The 21,192-nt window shown below is 38.1% G+C and overlaps 1 protein-coding gene across 1 annotated transcript in view; it reads left to right on the top strand.

Annotated features, from left to right (window-relative positions):
• LOC127419895 (plexin-A2-like) overlaps window positions 1-21,192 on the top strand; it is a 318,335-nt gene that overhangs the window by 251,329 nt on the left and 45,814 nt on the right. The window contains exons 18-22 of the mRNA XM_051661704.1: window positions 4,976-5,215; window positions 5,349-5,492; window positions 6,265-6,499; window positions 11,787-11,929; window positions 12,107-12,375. Coding sequence (XP_051517664.1) covers window positions 4,976-5,215; window positions 5,349-5,492; window positions 6,265-6,499; window positions 11,787-11,929; window positions 12,107-12,375 — 1,031 coding nt within the window. The remainder of the gene's footprint in view (window positions 1-4,975; window positions 5,216-5,348; window positions 5,493-6,264; window positions 6,500-11,786; window positions 11,930-12,106; window positions 12,376-21,192) is intronic.

Here is a 21,192-nt window from a genome sequence, read left to right on the forward strand (position 1 = left end):
TTCGCCAGGGGAATTGCCAAGTACCCCCTGGCAGCCCCACCGTCGAGGGTAGTGAGAGCGTAAGAGCCCACAAATTGGGTCCGGGCAGTGAAAGGTGCACACCACGATCTCGTGAGCTCATCATGCACCTCTGGGAAGAAAGGAAAGGAAAGGGCGGGGCATGGCCGTGATCAGCGCTCTGAGCCCAGGAACCAATTGTCAAGACGTGAGGGTTTGGGGGAGTGGAGGGTTCCACTCCAGCCCGACGCTCGCAGCTGCCCGGGCAAGCATGGCCGCCAGCTCCCCCTCAGCCTGCGACTGGGCGACCGCACCCGAGGCTGGACGAGCCCGCTCTCAACATGCTGCGATCGAGAGCTCATGCACTTCGCGAGCGCCGAATGAGATAAAAAGATGCTCTCCGTGAGTGCCACTCTTTCAGAAGGGAAATATACTCTTTTAGTGGAAGAATATACTCTTTTAGGCTGCTGAAGCACCCAGGGGTGTTCTCTGCACTCCACCGGTGCAAGAGGGGGAGAAGCCACTGTAATGCGGGGTAAATCCAACAGCTTTTCAAGATGAATGGATCGGCAGAGTAATGCTGAACACAACCACTCGGCTACGAAGAGAAAATCTGAATGAGTGGATGCGAGCCAGCTCCTTTTATACCCGTATGTCCGGGGAGTGGTATGCAAATTCCACTCACCAATTCCCATTTGCCTTTTCTCAAAGATCAGAGGTGTTTGGGGCTCCCAAGGGCGACCCCTATTGTGACTACACTGACACAACGTGGAGTGAGTGACAGATAGGGAACTAAGTCTTTCTTTTACATGTATTCGGTTTTGTCCCACTCAGTATCTGCATACTTACACCTGGTGTATTTCAAATGTAGAAAACCCTGCTAATTAAATTCCAGCCATGTGGAAAGCTACATGATTTGTGTGCCTGGGAAACAGATAGCTTGTTGTGGACCAGAGTGAAGAAACAAACTGGTACAGCAAGACAAAATGTGTCAACAGCCAGTGTGCGTCCAGCCAGTTTTAAACAGATGGTGTGAAGAGCCAGCACGAGGCTGTTGTAGGCCGTGCCAGGCTGGTTGTGTCCACAGCATCTGTCTCTGATATGGCACTGCCACGAAAGGACAGAAAAACACAAATGCAGTTCAAACACATTAGACCTTTATCATGTCCTGCTTAGCAAGTGAGTGTCATGAAAAACTTGGTATCTACATGTTATTTTGAGGTGTTGGTAGTAGCGTAATTGTTAGAATTCAGGCTGTTAACACAAAGATTGGGGGTGACTCAGGAACTTAATAGATATGAAGAAAACAGTTGTTCTTTGTCATAACTGTAGTTAGTAGTCATTTAGCAGGCACTTTTATCCTTAGTTGCTTTTTGTACACTTATTACAGGTACACTGAAAAAATACTGGAAAACGCAGGTTGTCCGATTTACTAAATCATATTATCTACACAACAAAATTGGGTTTCTCTTTTAAACTTGTTTTCTTTGCTTTTGTGTATTTAATGTAAATTCTCTAAAATGTGCACTCCACTTAGGGTAAATGTGAACAAATCAAGTCTGTTCAAAAACATGGGCAAGGTGATTTGTCGTTCCCAGCATACTTTGCATGGGACTTGGTCCAGAAAGTAAAAATGTTGAAATTAATTGTTAATTTATTAATTTCTGAACAAAATAAGAAAAGGGGAAGACTTAATAGTTTTTAATGTTGTTATTTTGGGATTTAGAATCAATTCTGATACGCTAGGTTACCATTATGGTGAAGAGTGGAGCTTGTGCTTAGGTTGAGGACAGGTACACAAACACCATGCTGTAGGTTACTATACTCAAGTAGCAAATACTACTTGGCATTTAGCATGCTAATGTATGCTTTTGCTTTATATAACATAATAACACAAATCAGTAATGTAACACAAAAATATTATGTAGAACTTAAGAAATGAACATGTTAGGGACACATAAAATCACTTTGAGGGTACTTAATTGGGTCATTTGAAAATAACTTTATTCCGTTTTGTTGAAATTACATGAAGAAATTATGTTTTCTGACAAAGAATTAATCTAAACCAAGAGGATAAAATATGTTGATGTAACTTAATTGATTCATGTGGAACCGATGTACATGTTTAAATCGTGTAAATTCAAAGCAATTTTTTTTTTTTTTGCTCAAGGGTGCAATGGTGAATACCCTTTGTAGTTCACAGATCATGCCCTGTGGGCCTCGAACCTGCAGCCTTATGGTTTCCAGCCCATGTTTTTAACCACTTCAAAATAGAACATTGTGTCCTTGATCGAAACAAATGTTAAATCCTGCTATATCAGGGACTGCCAAATTACAGTTATACATTTGCTGATAATCCCAAAAACACTAAATTTTTGCTTTTTCTTAGAATACTCTGTTGACACCAAAATTTTTACTTTTACTTAGTTCTTTACCATTCAGCTTTGCATTGAAAGTTTTCGACAATTCCCGATTTGAGTAGATGTGTTACATAACGTATGGTGCTCTAGTGTGTGTAATGGGATTACAGGTTTTGATGACAGTGTGACTTTAGAGTTATTGAATCCCATTTATTTTTAACTAGATCTGCTGCCAGAGTGCTTCTGTTTTCATGAAAACATAGGGCGTAATGTAAAGTGCCTCAATACAACAGAGAAGATCTGAGCCCATGGAGGCAACATCAAATGTAATTCAAACCTACATGCTGTTCAGTCAGCTGCCATGAAAGTTGTGTTTTTATATATATGCTTTTAAAACTTTCTCCTCAAGTTCAAGGAAGAGCAGTGGGTTAGTCCTACTAGATAACTGATATTTTGCAGTTATCTGGTTTAGTGGATGAAACTCATGCCTTGTAACTGGAAGGTTGCTGATGTTGAGTATTTCTGTAACTGCTGATCTCCTGGGATTTTCACGTACAACAGTCTCTAGAGTTTACTCAGAATGGTGCCAAAACAATTCTGCAGACAGTAACGCCTTGTTGATGAGAGAAGTCAACTGAGAATGGCTGGACTGGTTTGAACTGACAAAGTCTATGGTAACTCAGATAAGCGCTCTGAGATTCGCTATTCTGAGATGCTGGGTGGCACAAAGGGGACCAACACAATATTAGGCAGATGGTTTTAATGTTGTGGCTGATCGGTGTAAGTGTACTGTGAGGGGCCATTCTTTAAACACATTCTTGAACGTATCCTGGATATCCCATGCAAAAGCTACTTTTAAAGGAACAAAACTCCCACTGAATCATCACAATTGAAAATAGAGGCTAAGTTTTGCTTGTTTTCATGCCTCAATGAGTTTACTGACCCTCAGTAAATTCTGAGAATTTAGCCTTGAGGACAAAAACTTTTTTCTTTGGAATACTCCTATTCTGTTCACTAGCAATGACACCAACCCAACAAGCAAGTAAAAGCCAATACCAGTTAATCAATGACAAGAAAACCATTGTGGTGTCAGGATGCCAAGTAAGAATATCACTTATTATACACTCCTCAAGGGCCAAGCGAAGAGTAACAGCAGAGGAATGAGGAACCAAATGCTGTGGAATGAGATGCACCCTCAATCTCAACTAAATCAAGTTTGTGTGGTCAAAATGAGTTAATATCGATTGCAGCTCTGACTCGAGGAGGCGAGATGCGAGTAGGTGGTGTGGTGCTTGCCGGTCCTGCCGTGCTTTGAAGATATTTAGCTCTAATTAAGTTTCTCCCCTGAGAGTCGTGGAGAAGAAAGAAATGAGATGAAAACCTCGAGGCGCAGTCAGTTTCACAGCAATCAATTTTGTTGTTCGAGCGTCAGCGCTGCTCTGTTACTGTGCACATAGAAGTGAGTGTGTCCGTCAAGTGTGACTACTGATATTTATGCAGTGCAGATGTATGACACAGTTTTTGTGTACTTAAAGTATGCAAGTGTTATTAGCTAATTATCTTACTAGAGTTAATACCAGCTGTTTGCATTTAGCATCAGTATAATCATGTTGGATCCGTTGCTTAGTGGTTCAAATCCAGCTTGTGACATTTCCCAAAAATCTCACAAAGACATGTCCAGGCCTCATTTCACCCCCCCCAAATCAAAAGAAAAAAAATAAGAAATTACATTTTATTTAAAGAAAATGCCTATTTTTAGGACCATTGAGATTTGTTGCATTGGGATATAATTTCCATAACAATTAAGCACATAAATTTTTCATTAGTGTAATGTGTCCGGACATTTTACTGTTTTTTTTTTTTTTTTTATTTTAGTTTTTTTTAATTATTATTATTTCCCATTGTTTTTAGTGGTGGTTCTCATTACTGTACTATAGTAATTTTTTTATTGTATTATAAAAACAAATGACTAGTACATTTTTTTTTTTTTTTTTTTATCAAATCAGTATGCAATACACTACCATGATGTATACATTTATTTTTTATTATATAACTACTTAACAGTATAAATAGTATATTCATATTTTTGTCACATTACAGTAATTTTAGCATTACGATAATGTGAATTTGAGGTAAAATATGCTTAATGATCATTTAAAATAGTCACAGAATAACGTGATGCTAAAAACCTTGATGATCTTAAAATAGGCTTAATTTTTTTCATGCAAAATATGATTTTATTTATTTATTTATTTTGGTAAAATTGCTGAACGTGTACCTTATTTCTGTTGTGAGTAATATAAAATAGTTGTTTGTTGAGTCTTCCAGTAATCTTTGATATGGAAAGATTCAATCAAAAAGTGTTATTTACACTTTATTTTTTCTCACTTTTGAAGATAAAAGTTATTCTTCCCTTTGTTCTCCAGCACTGTTGTTGTCTAACAAAAGGAAACGCATCTGTAGTCTTTTCAGTTAGGTAAAATACACTTGAAAACAGATGGTATCAAAGGATTCTTAATGGGAAAGAACTGAAGTGATATGAAGCAATGAATAACAATTACTCTCTGAAAAATGCTGATGAAAATAAATCAAATTTCTCTCTCTGCTCTCTTTTCCAGGTGTGTAAAGTTCTGAACACCACTACTATGAGCTGTTTCGCTCCCTCTTTGACGGCTGAGTACAGGCCTGGTTTGGACTCGGTCAAGCACGCGGATGAGTTTGGCTTTATCTTCAATAACGTGCAGGCTCTTCTAGTGTACAACAACACTAACTTCCTGTACTACCCTAACCCTTTCTTCGAACCGCTCAGCACCAATGGCATATTGGAACAGAAACCAGGTTCTCCTATCATTTTAAAGGTATGTCCATCCTCAGGCATGACCCTTGACCTGAGAGGGATATTTCATATCGTTACAATCCAAACATATATAATGTGTCCTGGTTTGCAACCCATAAATATGCATATACATTCATGTGCTATTTGTATAACAGGGTAAGAACCTGGTTCCTGCTGCCTCTGGAGGTGTAAAGCTTAACTACACAGTTCTGATAGGAGAGACTCCCTGTTCTGTCACCATATCTGAGTCTCAACTGCTGTGCGAGCCACCTAACCTCACCGGCCAGTACAAAATCATGGTAAGACCTCTACAGTGTGTTTATGTGCCCTATAGATCACTCAAATTACTTTAAGTTTCATGTGTTTACATACTTGAAAGGCCCCTTAGTACTTGTTTACTAGGTGTGAGGCCTGTGGGGTTGAGGTAGGTGTTCAATTTTCTGTTTAAACACTCATTAGTTATTACAGGCCAGACCTTCAGCAGTGGAACATGTTGTTGCTGTCACCAGGTTCCCTAGGAAGAGGAAAGCAATTACTTTTAGTGCTGCCCAAAAGTGTGTGGGGGTGTATTTCAGTACTTTTGTTGTGTCAAAGGGTAGGATATAATTGTGCACTCTTAACTGTATTTCTGTGTGTGCATCTTTATGTGTCACTAATAAAATGTACGACAAACTACAAGCTTTTACTATGTTTTTGTTTTGTTTTGTTTTTTACATGGTAGCATGGTAATACCATGTGTTTTTTGGAGATGTACCATGGTAATACTAATACATGGTAAAACAGTGGTTTGGGGAAATACAATGTAATTGTTTAGACATATACCATGTTAATACCATGGTATTCTTTGAAGAATCATGTAAATACAATAGGATAATGGTATTTTTGGTACTCTGATGTTACTTCTTTGTACATTATCCTTTTTACATCAGAGTATGAGGGTATTACCATTTGATACCATCACTGTTCCATAGTACCACCCTAGTACTTTTTTGTAAGTAATGTATCTGTGTGTGTGTGTGTGCATATATTCTTGATTCTAATGTGTGTATATGTGTGTTTGTTTTCTCTCAGGTGCAGGTTGGTGGTCTTCACGTGTCTCCCGGCTCAGTTAACATCCTTTCTGACAGTCTCCTGACTCTCCCTGCAATTGTCAGCATCGCAGCAGGCGGTGGTCTTTTGCTCATCATCGTCATCCTCGTGCTGATCGCGTACAAGCGCAAATCCCGCGAGAATGACCTCACTCTCAAGAGACTCCAGATGCAAATGGACAACCTGGAATCCAGAGTCGCACTGGAGTGCAAGGAAGGTGAGAAAGACAATTCAGAAGTTCCAAAAACACTCTCACACACATACATCGCTAAAGTAGTGTTACAGATTATTCTTAAAACTGCTTTTGTGTTTCATTACTACCACATTGATGAACTGTTATGACTTGACAGTGGCATGGTTTAGTGATGTTGGCTTTGCTCATATATAGCATACCACCATGCTATATATTCAGGGTTGGGCTGTAATGGAATAGATGTAACAGCGTTATGTTTTCAGAATACAAAAATTAAGTAACTGGATTTAGCCCCCATTATGTTTTCAAGCACCTGCATTCAGAATACAGTTACTTTATACAATTTTGATAGAATACTTTTAGAATACTTCTCGTATAATGACCACAAAATAAAGCAGAAAAAAAAAAAAAAAAATTTCAATCAAGTGAAATTATAACATTGCGGGTTGTGTTTTTTGCGTGCTGCCAGCTGTGCACCAGAATCAATACAGCCACATTTTTACAGAAATATTACATTAGAGCGCATGATACATTGTTTCTCACGATTGTAATTGCTGTGTAAATGCATTTAAAAAAAACTAATAAAAACTTGACAATTAAAATCAAAGGAGTAAAAGAATTAAATGCACCCCCAAAAAATAAATAAATGTGTGAGTAGTAAAAGACGTAGAAAATACAAAGAATAAATAACCAAATATGGAATCAACCCTAATTAAAATCATTCATATTCTACATTGTTGTCACTGGACCTCATTATGTTGCATGTTTAATTTCTGCAAATGGTATCCAGTTATCATCTTGAAAATATGGTTAATTTGCATTTCGTATCCAATTCTGTGTCAAAATGTATTAATCTATGTCAGTCCAATCAAACAATGGGTTAAGAAGAAGAATAAAATACAAAAAAAATGCCATTCTGAACATACACAAACAACTGGGATTTAGGGTCTTGGAGGTACAGACAGTATTTTTCCTGTTGGAAAGTGGGCGAGATATTGTAGTCAGTGCTGGAAATGGTAGGGAATGCAGGGGAGTTCCCTGAGTGAATTTGTATTGGGGGAAAGGCATTCCTGTTCAAACTGGCTACATTTGTTAGGGGAATAAAGGGTATTTCTATCTTTTCTCCACTATGTAGCCTATGAAAGCTTTGTGGGGTTCCGCACATAAATGTGTGAGATCTTCTGCATCTGTGGTTGCGCAATGTTGACCATCATGAGTGGCTACAACACGTTCATGCAGCAGATCGGCAGATGCACACGGGAATCCATGGGCAACCGATCCACACATGCACGCAACAGATCCACGTGCTCAATTCACAAATCCACACACCAGAAGAATGCACAAAAATACTGTTTTCTTTGCTCAGAACACCATCTACAAGTACATAAGTGTGTATGTGTGTGTGTGTGTGTGTGTGTGTGTGTGTGTGTAATTTAATGCACAAATAAATGCTAAGCCGTTTGTATTGGTATTCTTCTTCGGGAATGTCTGTTCTGCAGTCTTGACATACACACACGCGTAATGCTGGGGGCATGGTTTGGCTTGGCTGACAGCAAATGCCCATTCATTAAAATGAAGGGAAACATCCAGTAATTTGGCTATTATTTTTTAAGAACAAAAAACAAAAAGAAAAAAATGTGTTTAAAATGTTCAGTTTCAACCAAGAATTTTCATTTCTCAAGTGTAATGTGGTTATAGATTACAGATATATAATCTCTATAATCTGAAATAAGTTTTGTTTTTTATTTATAATCAAATTAAATTTTTAGCCATGATGGCAAAGCCCCATTTTCAGCTGCCATTACTCCAGTCTACTAAGAAAATAATGTGTCACATAATCCTTAAGAAATCATTTAATATGTTAATTTAGTACTAAATTAACATTTATTTTTGTTAGAATGGTTAAAATTGTTGTGCTACTTATTGAAGTGTGGAAATCGCAATATAGTGTATTTTTCCAGCTGAGGTATTGCATTTTTTTAGTTACTTTACAGTAATGTTATTTTAGACTTTCAAGTCAGATTTCAGTTTTAAAAATAACATAATTCTCCTATAAACAATAAACATATTTTTCCTCAAATTCATCAGTCTATTGTTGTTTTGAGAGATGAAGGCTATTCAATGCACTTCTGTTTTGAAAGAATACAACAATCTTGATCTAACTGGCACAGAGAGAAGTGGACAACCCAGATGCACAACAACAAGAATAAAAGTACATCAGAGTCTCTAATTTGAGAAAAAGACTCCTCACAGGTCCTAAACTAGCAGCTTTAATTAACAGTATTTGCCGAATTTTTGCATTGCTGCAAGTAGAGGTTACTTGGATGAACAGAAAGTTTGAAGAATACATCATTTATTTTAAAATAAATAGTCAATTGTAACATTATAAATGCCTTTACTGTAATTTTGTAATATTTTCAATCAATTAAATGCATCCTCGGTGAACAAGCTAAAAATTAATAGAGTCCCCCCAGTGAATCTCAGCCATTTCCACCACTGATTGTAGTTGACCGCAAACTGCCTTCTGTTTGCCACCTTCCTTCCTTAAAGAAAAACATCAGAGTCTAACTCCACATCTAATTTAAAGAAATCAAGGTAGTGCTAAGTTTATTACATTTGCTGAGAAATAGCTAGCTGGCTGTTTAGGCTCACTTAGATGTTATTAGTGGAGATGTAGCAGTTCAGACAAGATCCAGTAATAATGACATATCACACATAATTCTTCCAATTGTGCCTTGCCTTTATAAATGTGTATTCTAAAAGTATTCTTGTATTCAAAATACATTACTGAATATATTTAAGAGAGATTATTTAGTATTCAGCCTAGAATACTTTCATTAAGTATCCTGCCCAACCCTGTATATACTACAGATCACCTATTATATTTGCCACATTGTGCGGTATGCAACATTTCTCTTCTTGCAACCTTTAAAATGATAGGGGAACCTGGTTTCTGTTCCAATATGCCATTGGTGCTGAGCGGTTCGAAGAAAGGGTTAGGGTAGTACAGGAAGTTAGTGGTGTTGTACACTAGAAGAGCCTGCACGTTATTGAAGATAAAGCCAAACCAGGCCTGTACTCATCCGTTAGAGAGGGAGCGAAACAGCTCATAGTTGTGGTGTTCATTTGATTGGCCTACTGATTTGACTGACTACTTTTTTATATATACAAAATATGTTCAAAAATGCTAAATACATTTTTTTATTTCCAAGATATCCAAAATAACTGTACAGTACACCACTTTCTAAATGAACATACAATGTGATCATGTGACAACAGTGTAGCATATTGCTGTTTGAAATGTTTGTTGCATAAATCAAATACAAATCTAGTGAAATATCACTTGCTTTTGCTTCTTTTTAGGGTTCTATGAGGCTGTTTGCTTCTTTTGGATGACAAATAAAATCAAGAGTAGCACACATACAGTTCTGACAAAGAGAGTGTCCCTGACCCATGGTTAGCACTGCTGAAAGATTGAGTTTTGTGTTGACTGACTCTAGAGCTGTGAGGAATCTAAGATGCAGAGGTATCAGAAGGGCAGATTGCTGCTGTCAGACTGAGAGCCCTGCACTCCTTCACACCTGTCTGAGAGTGTGGTTAAGATGAGAGAAAGCCATAGTGATAGACAGCAAGAGATGTAGAGGAGAAGGAGGACAGGTGAGAGGAGGCGATAGAGTGAGGCAGAATGGGAGAAAGGAGAAATAAGAAAACGTGAGGAGAGAAAGAGAGAGAGATAACTCCCCTAGGGTAGAGTGCTGCTCCAGGCTATGTCAGAATGGACCCAATTAAAGACATCCCACCTTCATTTTCCACCAGCAGGGAACAAGCACTTCAGCAGCCTTCAATTTATTTAGTGTGTGTGTGTGTGTGTGTGTGTGTGTGTGTGTGTGTGTGTGTGTGTGTGGGCAGGTTTAATTGGTTTACGAGGACATTTTGTTAGCTTACAAACTGGTCATTACAAGGGTATTATGCTATAAATGTGGTTTATGAGGACATTTCTAGTGTCCCCATAATTCAAATCGCTTAAAAATGCAGAAAGTTTTTTGTTAGGTTTAGGGGTATGGTTAGTGTTAGGGGATAGAATCTATGGTTTGTACAGTATAAAAATAATTATGTCTATGGAGAGTCCTCATAAGGATAACCGCTCTAACATGTGTGTGTGTGTTTGTGTGCGTGTGTGCGTGTGTGTGCGGAAGCCATAAACAGAGAGGTAAAGATGTTATTTTGGTTCACTATCTCTTTATCAGCTTTCAAGACACTTCAGGAACTTCTTGGAAAAAACTGGACGAACACAAAATCCTCAGAGATCTTGATTAGAACAGCACTGAGTGTTCTGTCATGTTCTGTCATCTTTTATGCAGCAACAACCCCCAAATCCCTTTAAACATGTGAAATTTCTCCCCAATATCAACATACAACACATAAGAAATTATATTTTGCATAAAGAAAATGAAGCCTGTTTTTAGGAGCAAATAAGCTTTTTTGAATTGTGATATTATTTCCAATACAATTTTTTATTTATTGAAATCAGTAGGAGTTAAGAGAAATAAAACAAATACTACCAGAATTTATAAATACTTGATGCAATGTTCCGGATTCAATACAAGTTAAGCTCAAACAACAGGATTTGTGGCATAATGTTTATTACCACAAAAAATTATTTGGACTCACCCCTCGTTTATGTAAAAATAAAGCAAAAATCAGGGTTACAGTAAGGCACTTAAGATGGAAGTGAATGGGGCCAGTCTGTAAATGTTAAAATACTCACTGTTTCAAAAGTATAGCCAGAAGACGTGAACATTATATATGCTAACAGGATTATAGTGTGAAAGAAATCAGGGATTTACCAGCGTTATGGTGTTTAGCAGACTACAGGGTTTCCTGGCGTTATGTTGTCATGACAACAAAGTTGTAATATTGGATATAACTTTAGTAAATGATTTTATTACACTAGAATCATGTTCTATCTTCATGCCCCATTCACTTCCATTGCAAGTGCCATGTTTTTTTGGGTTTTTTTTAAATAAATGAGTGATAAGTCTAAATTATTTTTGTTGTAATCAGCATTACTCCACAAATGCTGTTGAATGAGCTTAACTTGTGTTGAACTTGTAACATATATTACATTAAAGAAATGAGTTTTTTTCACCTTACAATAATGAGAATTATTTTTATTTTGGCATTACAGTAATTGGGGGGGGTCTTGCGATGTAATCGAACATGTTCTTGACAGGTTTCATGAGATTCAACAAATTATGTAATAAAACAATATATATTTTCTTTCTCTTTTCCTGCCCTTTTACATTTTCAGCTTTTGCAGAACTGCAGACAGATATCAATGAGTTAACAAGTGATCTGGACCGGGCTGGTATCCCCTATTTGGATTACCGCACTTATACCATGAGAGTACTCTTCCCAGGAATCGAGGACCATCCTGTGCTCAGAGAACTAGAGGTAAACTGTGGTTTTCTTTAACACCATAATTATCAAAACCACAATAAAAAAAATGTATACAGTTTGTTCTCTTGTGTTTGATGCAAATAATGTATTTAGTATTCTATTCCATTGAATGTCTTTGTGAAGAAGGCTTGTTAGAATTTTTCGAATGGCAAAAATGTTGTTGTGTTGCAGGTGTCTGGTAATGGGCAGTTGAGTGTGGAGAAAGCTCTGAAGCTGTTTGCCCAGCTGATAAACAACAAAGTGTTTTTGTTGACATTCATCCGCACACTGGAAATGCAGCGCTCTTTCTCCATGCGTGACCGTGGCAACGTGGCATCTCTCATTATGACGGCTCTCCAGGGTCGACTCGAGTACGCCACGGATGTGCTGAAACACCTGCTATCCGACCTCATTGACAAGAATTTGGAGAGCAAGAACCACCCCAAACTACTGCTTAGAAGGTGAGAGAGAGCTCACACACACACACACACACACAATCACAGTAAGGATATGCACACATACTCCTGTTAACTCTCTCCATTTCCCTCTCTCTACCTGACTGCTGTTTTCATACAAAAACAAGTTTTGTGAGTCAAGGTTGCTATAGTTTTGCATTTTCAAATGCCTTATTTATTTGTTTTAAAAAAATCAAATAATTTTTTTTTAGTATTTATTATTTATTTTCACATTTCAAATTTGAACTTTTCTCTTTTTATTTTTAATATGTTTTAGCTTTGGTTTTAGTATTCCTATTTATTTTAGTTACCCTACTGTAAGTGAGAGTGTGAGCACGAAACAAGTTACATAAAAAAATTTTTTTAATTATATATTAAATAAATGTAGCCTGTATTATATTAAATATATCTATACTCTATATTGAATATAGGCACTCAACGGCCACTTTAGTAAGTACACATTTACATCTACTTATTCATGCGATCATCTAATCAGCCAATCATGTGGCAGCAGTGTAATGTATAAAATCATGCAGATATGGGTCAGGAGCTTCAATTATTGTTCACATCAACCATCAGAATGGGGTAAAAAATGTGATTTCAATGATTTAGAATGTGGCATGATTGTTGGTGCCAGACGGGCTGTTTGAGTATTTCTGTAAATATTGATCTCCTGGGATTTTCATGCACAACAGTCTCTAGAGTGTAAAGAGAATGGTGCCAAAAACATAAAACATCCAGTGAGTGGCAGTTCTGTGGACGAAAACGGCTTGCTAATAACAGAGGTCAGAGGAGAATGGCCAGACAGGTCCAAGCTGACAGGAAGGTGACAGTAACCCAAATAAGGTGATTTGCTCCCACCGACTGCAGCATTATATCAGCTATACATCACACTTTGAATATTCAAAGCAGACAGCGCGAATAAACACTAAACCTATTCTCGCTTCACTCTCTCTCTCTCACTCTTATTGAGTGAGTTTTAGTGTGTTGTGATGTGACTCAACTCATTAATAGTCACAGTAAATAGATGCAGGGAAATGTGGATTACGCCATTATTTAACGTGACAGACGGCGCATCTTTCTCATTATCTGCTGTCATTAGGAACACAAAACACTAATCCCCCAGCACTGGCATGCTGGGCCGGGGGGATTAGGGGCCCCGTGGTTTTAGATGACACTTTTTCCCTTTTTTTCTAATGGAATTTAGGAGATTATTGATTCGACATGCTCCTTTCGGTCTCGTTCACACTATGTGTTGTCATTTCTCCATAAAACATCTGGAGAATAAGAAGGCTGAATTAGAATCCAGGGGTCAACAATAAGGGTCCGGGGCCAGTGTTAGAGAGTTTTAGTCCAGTTGTCAAAACTGTCACTTGCCAAGGCCAGTGCTTTTGCGTTCCAACAATCAACATTCGTTGATAGCGCACATGTGCTTTTGTGCCCTGCAAATATTTAGTTTTTATGTTTTGAACATTGTTGTTTTGCGCATTCTGCTGAATTATACTGATTTACACTCACTGAACACTTTACTAGGAACACTATACTAATACTGGGTTGGGCCTTTGCTCTCAAAACAGCCTCATTTCATCATGGCATGGATTCCACAAGATGTTGGAAACATTCCTTTGAGATTCTGGTCCATGTTGACATAATTGCATCACGCAATTTCTGCAGATTTTTCAGCTGCACATTCATGCTGCGAATCTCCTGTTCTACCACATCCCAAAGGTGTTCTATTGGATTCAAATCCAAAGGCCATGATTGGGAAGGCCTCTGAAGAACAGTGAACTCATTGTCATGTTCACGAAACCAGTTTGAGATGACTTTTCCTTTGTGACATGGTGCATTTTCAAGCTGAAAGTAGCCATCAGAAGATGAGTAAATTGTGGCCATGAAGGGATGCACATGGTCAGCAACAATACTCAAATAGGCTGTGGCATTCAAGCAATGATTGATTGTAACGGGCCCTAAGTGTGCCAAGAAAACATTCCCTACACCATTACATCACCACCACCAGCCTGGACTGTTGACACGAGGCAGGATGGGTCCACGAATTCATGCTGTTGGCGCCAAATTCTGACCCTACCATCTGTGTGCCTCAGCAGAAATCGAGATTCATCAGACCAGGCTACATTTTTTTCCAGTCTACCACTGTCCAGTTTTGGTGAGCCTGTTCCCACTGCAGCCTCAGCTTTCTGTTCTTGGCTGACAGAAGTGAAACCCAACGTGGTCTTCTACTGTTGTAGCCCATCTGCCTCAAGGTTCGACATGTTGTGCATTCTGAGATGCAAGGCGTTTCTGTCCACAGAATTGCCAATCACTGGATGTTTTTTGTTTTTGGCACCATCCTGAGTAAACTCTAGAAACTGTTGTGCATGAAAATCCAAGGAGATCAGCAGTTACAGAAATACTCAAACCAGCCCGTCTGGCACCAAAAATCATGCCACAAAATCACTGAGATCACATTTTTCCTCATTCTGATGTTTGATGTGAACATTAACTGAAGCTCCTGACCTGTATCTGCATTATTTTATTTTATCATTGCACTGTACAGGTGTTCCCAATAAAGTGCTCAGTGAGTGTATGTAAGATGTTGTTGTCGAGCTGGCTGTCATAGATGAGGTTTTGTCAAGGTTTTGTGCAAGAATGAGCATCAGCAATGGGTTGAAAATTATAAACAAATTGGTATAGTTTTGGAGTAATAATTTTCCAGCAAAAGCATTTATTAAGTTTATAGCCTCATAAACATCTTAGTAAATGTTTTATCTATTATAAAAAAATGTTACACATAATAAATTATTTGTTGTTAATTTTTTTTTTTTTATTTACTTATAATATGTTGCAAAAAAATAGGGTTGGAAACCTTTTTTTATTTGTATTTTATTTTGTATTTTTAATAAGTTGTAATGACTTTTGGTTCAGTTAACAGTTCTTGAACATGCATATCCAATATAATAAGCATTTCTTATATTAAAATATTTATTTCTCAAAAGTACTTAAACAATCATTAATGGAACCCTTAAGGAACCAGAATCGCTAAGAGGAATAAGAACCGGAACTGTTAAATTCCTTATGATTCCCATCCCTACTAAAAAATAATATGTATAATTTGTTGGCAGGGCAAGAAAAAACTGAACTTCTGGCCTGACCGGGCCAGCAAAAAAATAAACAAAAATTAAAAAAAAGATCTTTGTTTTTGAGTCCTGGAAACTCTACAAATCATGTCTTCTGTTCTTTTAATTTATTTAACTTTAAATAAAATTACTTGCATTTCCTCCCTCCACCACCATTACTTTCTGCAAATTTTCATCAATGTACGGTTTCCTGCCGTTGTTACGGTTAAGTGAATAGCACTTTCTTTGTGACCACTGATTGCCTTTACTCTCTCCACATCGATTGGGTACATTTCACTATTTTTCTTTTCTGTTCTTCTAATAAAAAGCATTATTCTGTCTCATTCTCTTTCTCTCTCACATTTTCTTTCCATCTCGAGCATTTTGATTTCAATTGATCTGTTAAAAACCTTTTCTTCTTTTGAGCTCTGTCTGTGTCTGCTTTCTTGTTTTAACAATTTCCTGATAATAGGATACATCTGTAAGCCCATCATGGCTTCCAGTATCAAGCAACTCTGGCTCCTATGAAGCATACAGTGTTACACCCTGTTGTACAGATGTTTATGAAAATCACAATGAATTACTAGATATATTTGAAAAAAACTTTGCTAGGAGCTCAGAGGTGTCCTTCTCAATGTTCTCACATCGTTGAGAAGTGTATTTAAAGGTGAAGTGTGTAATACCGTACCACTATGGGCATCAAAAGGAACTGTAAAAATAATGATTGTTTTGAATTCAACAAGGATCTCCTGCCACCAACTCCTTCTCTTGGTAGAGCCGATGTTGCCTCAGTTGGAGACGGCAAGCAAACTCTGTTATATGCCATTAGTGACACAAAAATGGCACACTTCACCTTTAAATATACTGAATGTGCGTATATGTTGCGTGCCGGATTTAAACTTGTGTGCCCATATGAGCACCATGGCTCAATATGTCAGAGCAGAGGCTCTAACCTCTAAGCCACAGCTCCAACTGCATATTGCAATAAATAAACAGCAAGAAATCCAAAGCATTGAGACTTAAAAAGAGCTACATTGAGCTGACAATATTATGAACAAGTTGAGCTACATTATCTTGAAGTAAGAACAGAGGACATTTGTGTATGCTAAGAAAAATAATGAATGTCAAAGATGCCTGTAGGGCAGTTGCTTGCAAATGAGACATCTATAGGAATCAGACAATATCAACAGAGAGACTAATTTATTTTCATAAAGTGACCCACTTGCATTTAATGATAACCGACTGTGAAAAATAACAAGGGCCTGTCTGGTCTCTGTGGTCATCAGAGTGACTGTATGTTTAATTTCAAATAGCCTTAAGCATATCTGGCATTAATATTGGCTTGTCTATTACTTTTTCTTTCTTTATCTTTATTTGATTATGGAAGAGATAGTGAATCTAACAGAGCTCAAGCTTGTTCTGGGCCTCTGTTTCTATCTGGATCAGCAGGGAATCTGATTGTTTTCAACACAGACTTATTCATCACAGTGGAAAAGCTACAATAAATTAAAACTCAGTTGCACAGTGCATGAAAGGTTTTAGGTGGCTTTTTGCCATTGTTGATTGGCAGATTGTTGAGAGGATACAAGAAATTGGGGAGGAATGGGATTAGGCCATGATGCAGACCATATTCAAACCTGTGTCTCCAACATAATCAGCTCAACATGTTTAGAGTATGAGTGGTAACCAGTAGATTGGGAATGTTGGGAGCCAGATTCTAACTCTCATTGCCCACATGAGCACTACAGCTCAAGGTTTCAGTGCTAGCCACTAGGCCATGTCTCCAACGCTAAATTACTTAACTGAACTTTTAGGTTTTTTTCTCTGTAGTATCTTCTCACTTCTCTCTCCCTCATTTTGATATCTAACGGTGGCAAAAAAAATGTAACAGCTCCATCACTCTAGGCTCTTTCTTGCTTCTGTTTGTGTTTGTGTGTGTATGTGTGTGTATGTGTATGTGTGTGTGTGTGTGTGTGTGTGTGTGTGTGTGTGTGTGTACGTGTTTTCCTTTAATGAGATTTGCAGGCATCAGGAGCTGCTTGGAATGAGCTATAGAGTTCTGTTGTGTGTCGCCCCTTCAATAAAGCATTCCTTTACTCCCCTAAAGACTCACACACACGCAACTCGTAAACACGCTAATGACTAATAAAACCCTGATGTTCATTAATGAAACTCAATAAAAGGCTGAAAAAAAGAGAAGACAGATTAAGAAATAAAGAAATGGTGACTGAAAAAAGAAGGAAACAAAGAAGGGTATTTAACAGTTTTTCAACAGAGGCAGGATTTCACTAAAGGCTTATGAAACTAATTTTGGTGCTCAAATAGCTACTTTTAACTTCTTATTAAATTTTTTACTGGGGGTTGAACAGGCATTGTGTGTTTTTGTGTGTGCTTTCTGGGGAAAGAAAATAGTGATTCGATAGTAGTAGAGTTGTTGAAAGCATCAAATCTTCAATGAAGAGATTTTTGCGATTGAGTTCTGTGGGTCTGAAATATATTTTGAAGCCTGTTATTGGCTCAGACTTCACCTGAAATACTGAATTCATCGATGCACCTAAAGAGTGCCCATTCCTGTAAGTATTTGAAAATGGCCAGCCAATTTCACTTCATATTCTTTGTTAGGACTCCATTTCCAATAGTGTGTGAAAAGATTAAAGAAACCTTGAGCTGGATGGAGAATACAGAATTTTGGAAAAGGGTGTATCAGAGTTTCCGCTAAGAAATTTTGGTGCTGGCCAACGTTTTCGGGAATTATAAAGTTTATCAGACAAATTGGAAAGGCCAATTCTTAAATTCTGCATTTTTCCTGACTCTGGATTTAGGGTCTATGTGAATCTGTCACCATTCATCACTGATACCTGATTGACTGATGAAGGAAACAGAAAGGAAACAGTCTTCCATGGCTTAATAAAACCTGCATCAAACACATTGTCATTCAAATGTGGTGTCTCTGTGTGTGAGAGCCCCACTCTCTCACACACACACACACACACACACACATTGAATGTCACATACAGTATGAATGCACACATCAATGCTCAAATACACACATACACACAGGTTCTCTCTTAGTCCTGACTCTGAAGTCCCTCAGGTAGAAAACAAAGAAAGATGACAAGCTTAAAAGAGAATATAAAAACATTAAGATGTTTTGACAGCTACACATGTTTCTGAATATGTTCCAGACGCAGACACTCTCATGCTTTTAAATACACGCTGTCCTTTAAAAGAACCACACAAACTGACACACTTGTGACAAAGATGAAGACTTTCCTTTATTTCACTCCATCTTGCATCAGTCGTTCTATTAGCCCACCTCTTTGCTCCTCTCATTTCGTCTCTCTCTTTATCTCTGTGTAAAAGAGAGACTGATTTATTCACTAAAATGTGCCATTAAATAAGCATAATTTGACTGCCTCGTTATTTAACATAATGTAGTTTTTTTCCTATAAAATTAGCATTTACAATCTGCTAATGCATTAACTCAGATGACTGAATACCTCAGACACAAAAAAACAAATGCAGCACAATGCAAATCACATCGTCTTTATGTTAATGGCCTCTTAAGCTCCTGAATATACAAACTCAAAACCCCTCAGTGCGCTAATAACCTCTTGGTGCCTTTTTAAATGCTAGTCAGTCAATACGGTGGCCATCTTGGTAGCTATTTTACAGTTTTTATGTTCTAGATTCAGAAAAGGCAGAATTTTTTCTTTTTTAAAGTCTCTGAGAAGTTCACCAAGGTTATGTTGTAAGAACTAGGGTTGACAACTGTCCCGTATTTTAGGGGAAAACCCTCCCCGGTCTGGCCGGCGTAACGTTCCGTATTGAAGTGTCAAAATGTCCAAATGCACAAGCGTTGGCAACCCTATCAAGACAATATTTTAAATCACAAATAAAAATTGACAAAAAATGGAATCATAAGCTTTACAAAACTGACCAAGATGGTCTACCAGCCCAACCGGGTCCCCACTGATTGGTAGTTCAGCTATTCAACTACTTTAACCAGCTTGAACCAGCTAGCATGTTCCAAAGCACAGCTACCACCTAATGGAGTATACACACTGTTTTTTGTTTTCTTTTCGTTTAATGCAAATTTTCCAAAAGCAAATAGCGAATTAGTTTTTTAAAATAACGATAAAAACTATTTATAAGGATAAACAAAAATTACGTTTGTTTGGTTTTTGTTTGATTTTGTTTTGTTTCATTTGTTTTGTTTGTTGCATATTTGCCACAAATTAATACCATGTTTAATCGCAAATCATCTAGAGAACCTAGTTTTCTGTTCCATTTCATTGCACTTCATCTAGCTGTCGACCAGTTGATGCTGTTGCCAATAAGGTTATTGGCTCTTTTACTTGAAAGGCAGGACTTCCTATCTTACAGTTATCATTGTTAAGCGTTACAATTTCTCATTCAACAAGTGGCTTGTTTCCTTCGTATACTATCTCTAGTTTGACAATCAGTCCACTCTTCTCTTTGTAACTTCAAACACCTATGGTTTAAGTCTTGAAGAAAGTTCAGAGCTGTCCAGCATTGGGCACAGTGGTCACGAGGATACAGTGCATCCGGAAAGTATTCACAGCGCTTCACTTTTTCCACATTTTGTTATGTTACAGCCTTATTCCAAAATGGATTAAGTTCATTATTTTCCTCAAAATTCTACAAACAATACCCCATAATGACAACGTGAAAATAGTTTGTTTGAAATCTTTGCAAATGTATTAAAAATAAAAAACGAAAAAAATCACATGTACATAAGTATTCACAGCCTTTGCCATGACACTCAAAATTGAGCTCAGGTGCATCCTGTTTCCACTGATCATCCTTGAGATGTTTCTACAACTTGATGGGAGTCCACCTGTGGTAAATTCAGTTGATTGGACATGATTTGGAAAGACACACACCTGTCTATATAAGGTCCCACAGTTAACAGTGCATGTTAGAGCACAAACCAAGCCATGAAGTCCAAGGAATTGTCTGTAGACCTCCGAGACAGGATTGTATCGAGGCACAGATCTGGGGAAGGGTACAGAAACATTTCTGCAGCATTGAAGGTCCCAATGAGCACAGTGGCCTCCATCATCCGTAAATGGAAGAAGTTTGGAACCACCAGGACTCTTCCTAGAGCTGGCCGCCTGGCCAAACTGAGCGATTGGGAGAAGGGCCTTAGTCAGGGAGGTGACCAAGAACCCGATGGTCACACTGACAGAGCTCCAGTATTTCTCTGTGGAGAGAGGAGTACCTTCCAGAAGAACAACCATCTCTGCAGCACTCCACCAATCAGGCCTGTATGGTAGAGTGGCCAGACGGAAGCCACTCCTCAGTAAAAGGCACATGACAGCCCGCCTGGTGTTTGCCAAAAGGCACCTGAAGGACTCTCAGACCATGAGAAACAAAGACTGAACTCTTTGGCCTGAATGGCAAGCGTCATGTCTAGAGGAAACCAGGCACCACTCATCACCTGGCCAATACCATCCCTACAGTGAAGCATGGTGGTGGCAGCATCATGCTGTGGGGATGTTTTTCAGCAGCAGGAACTGGGAGACTAGTCAGGATCGAGGGAAAGATGAATGCAGCAATGTACAGAGACATCCTTGATGAAAACCTGCTCCAGAGCGCTCTGGACCTCAGACTGGGGCGAAGGTTCATCTTCCAAAAGGACAACGACCCTAAGCACACAGCCAAGATAAAAAAGGAGTGGCTCTGG

Source organism: Myxocyprinus asiaticus, chromosome 29 (assembly GCF_019703515.2).
Source record: "Myxocyprinus asiaticus isolate MX2 ecotype Aquarium Trade chromosome 29, UBuf_Myxa_2, whole genome shotgun sequence".
NCBI classification, from domain to species: Eukaryota; Metazoa; Chordata; class Actinopteri; order Cypriniformes; family Catostomidae; genus Myxocyprinus; species Myxocyprinus asiaticus.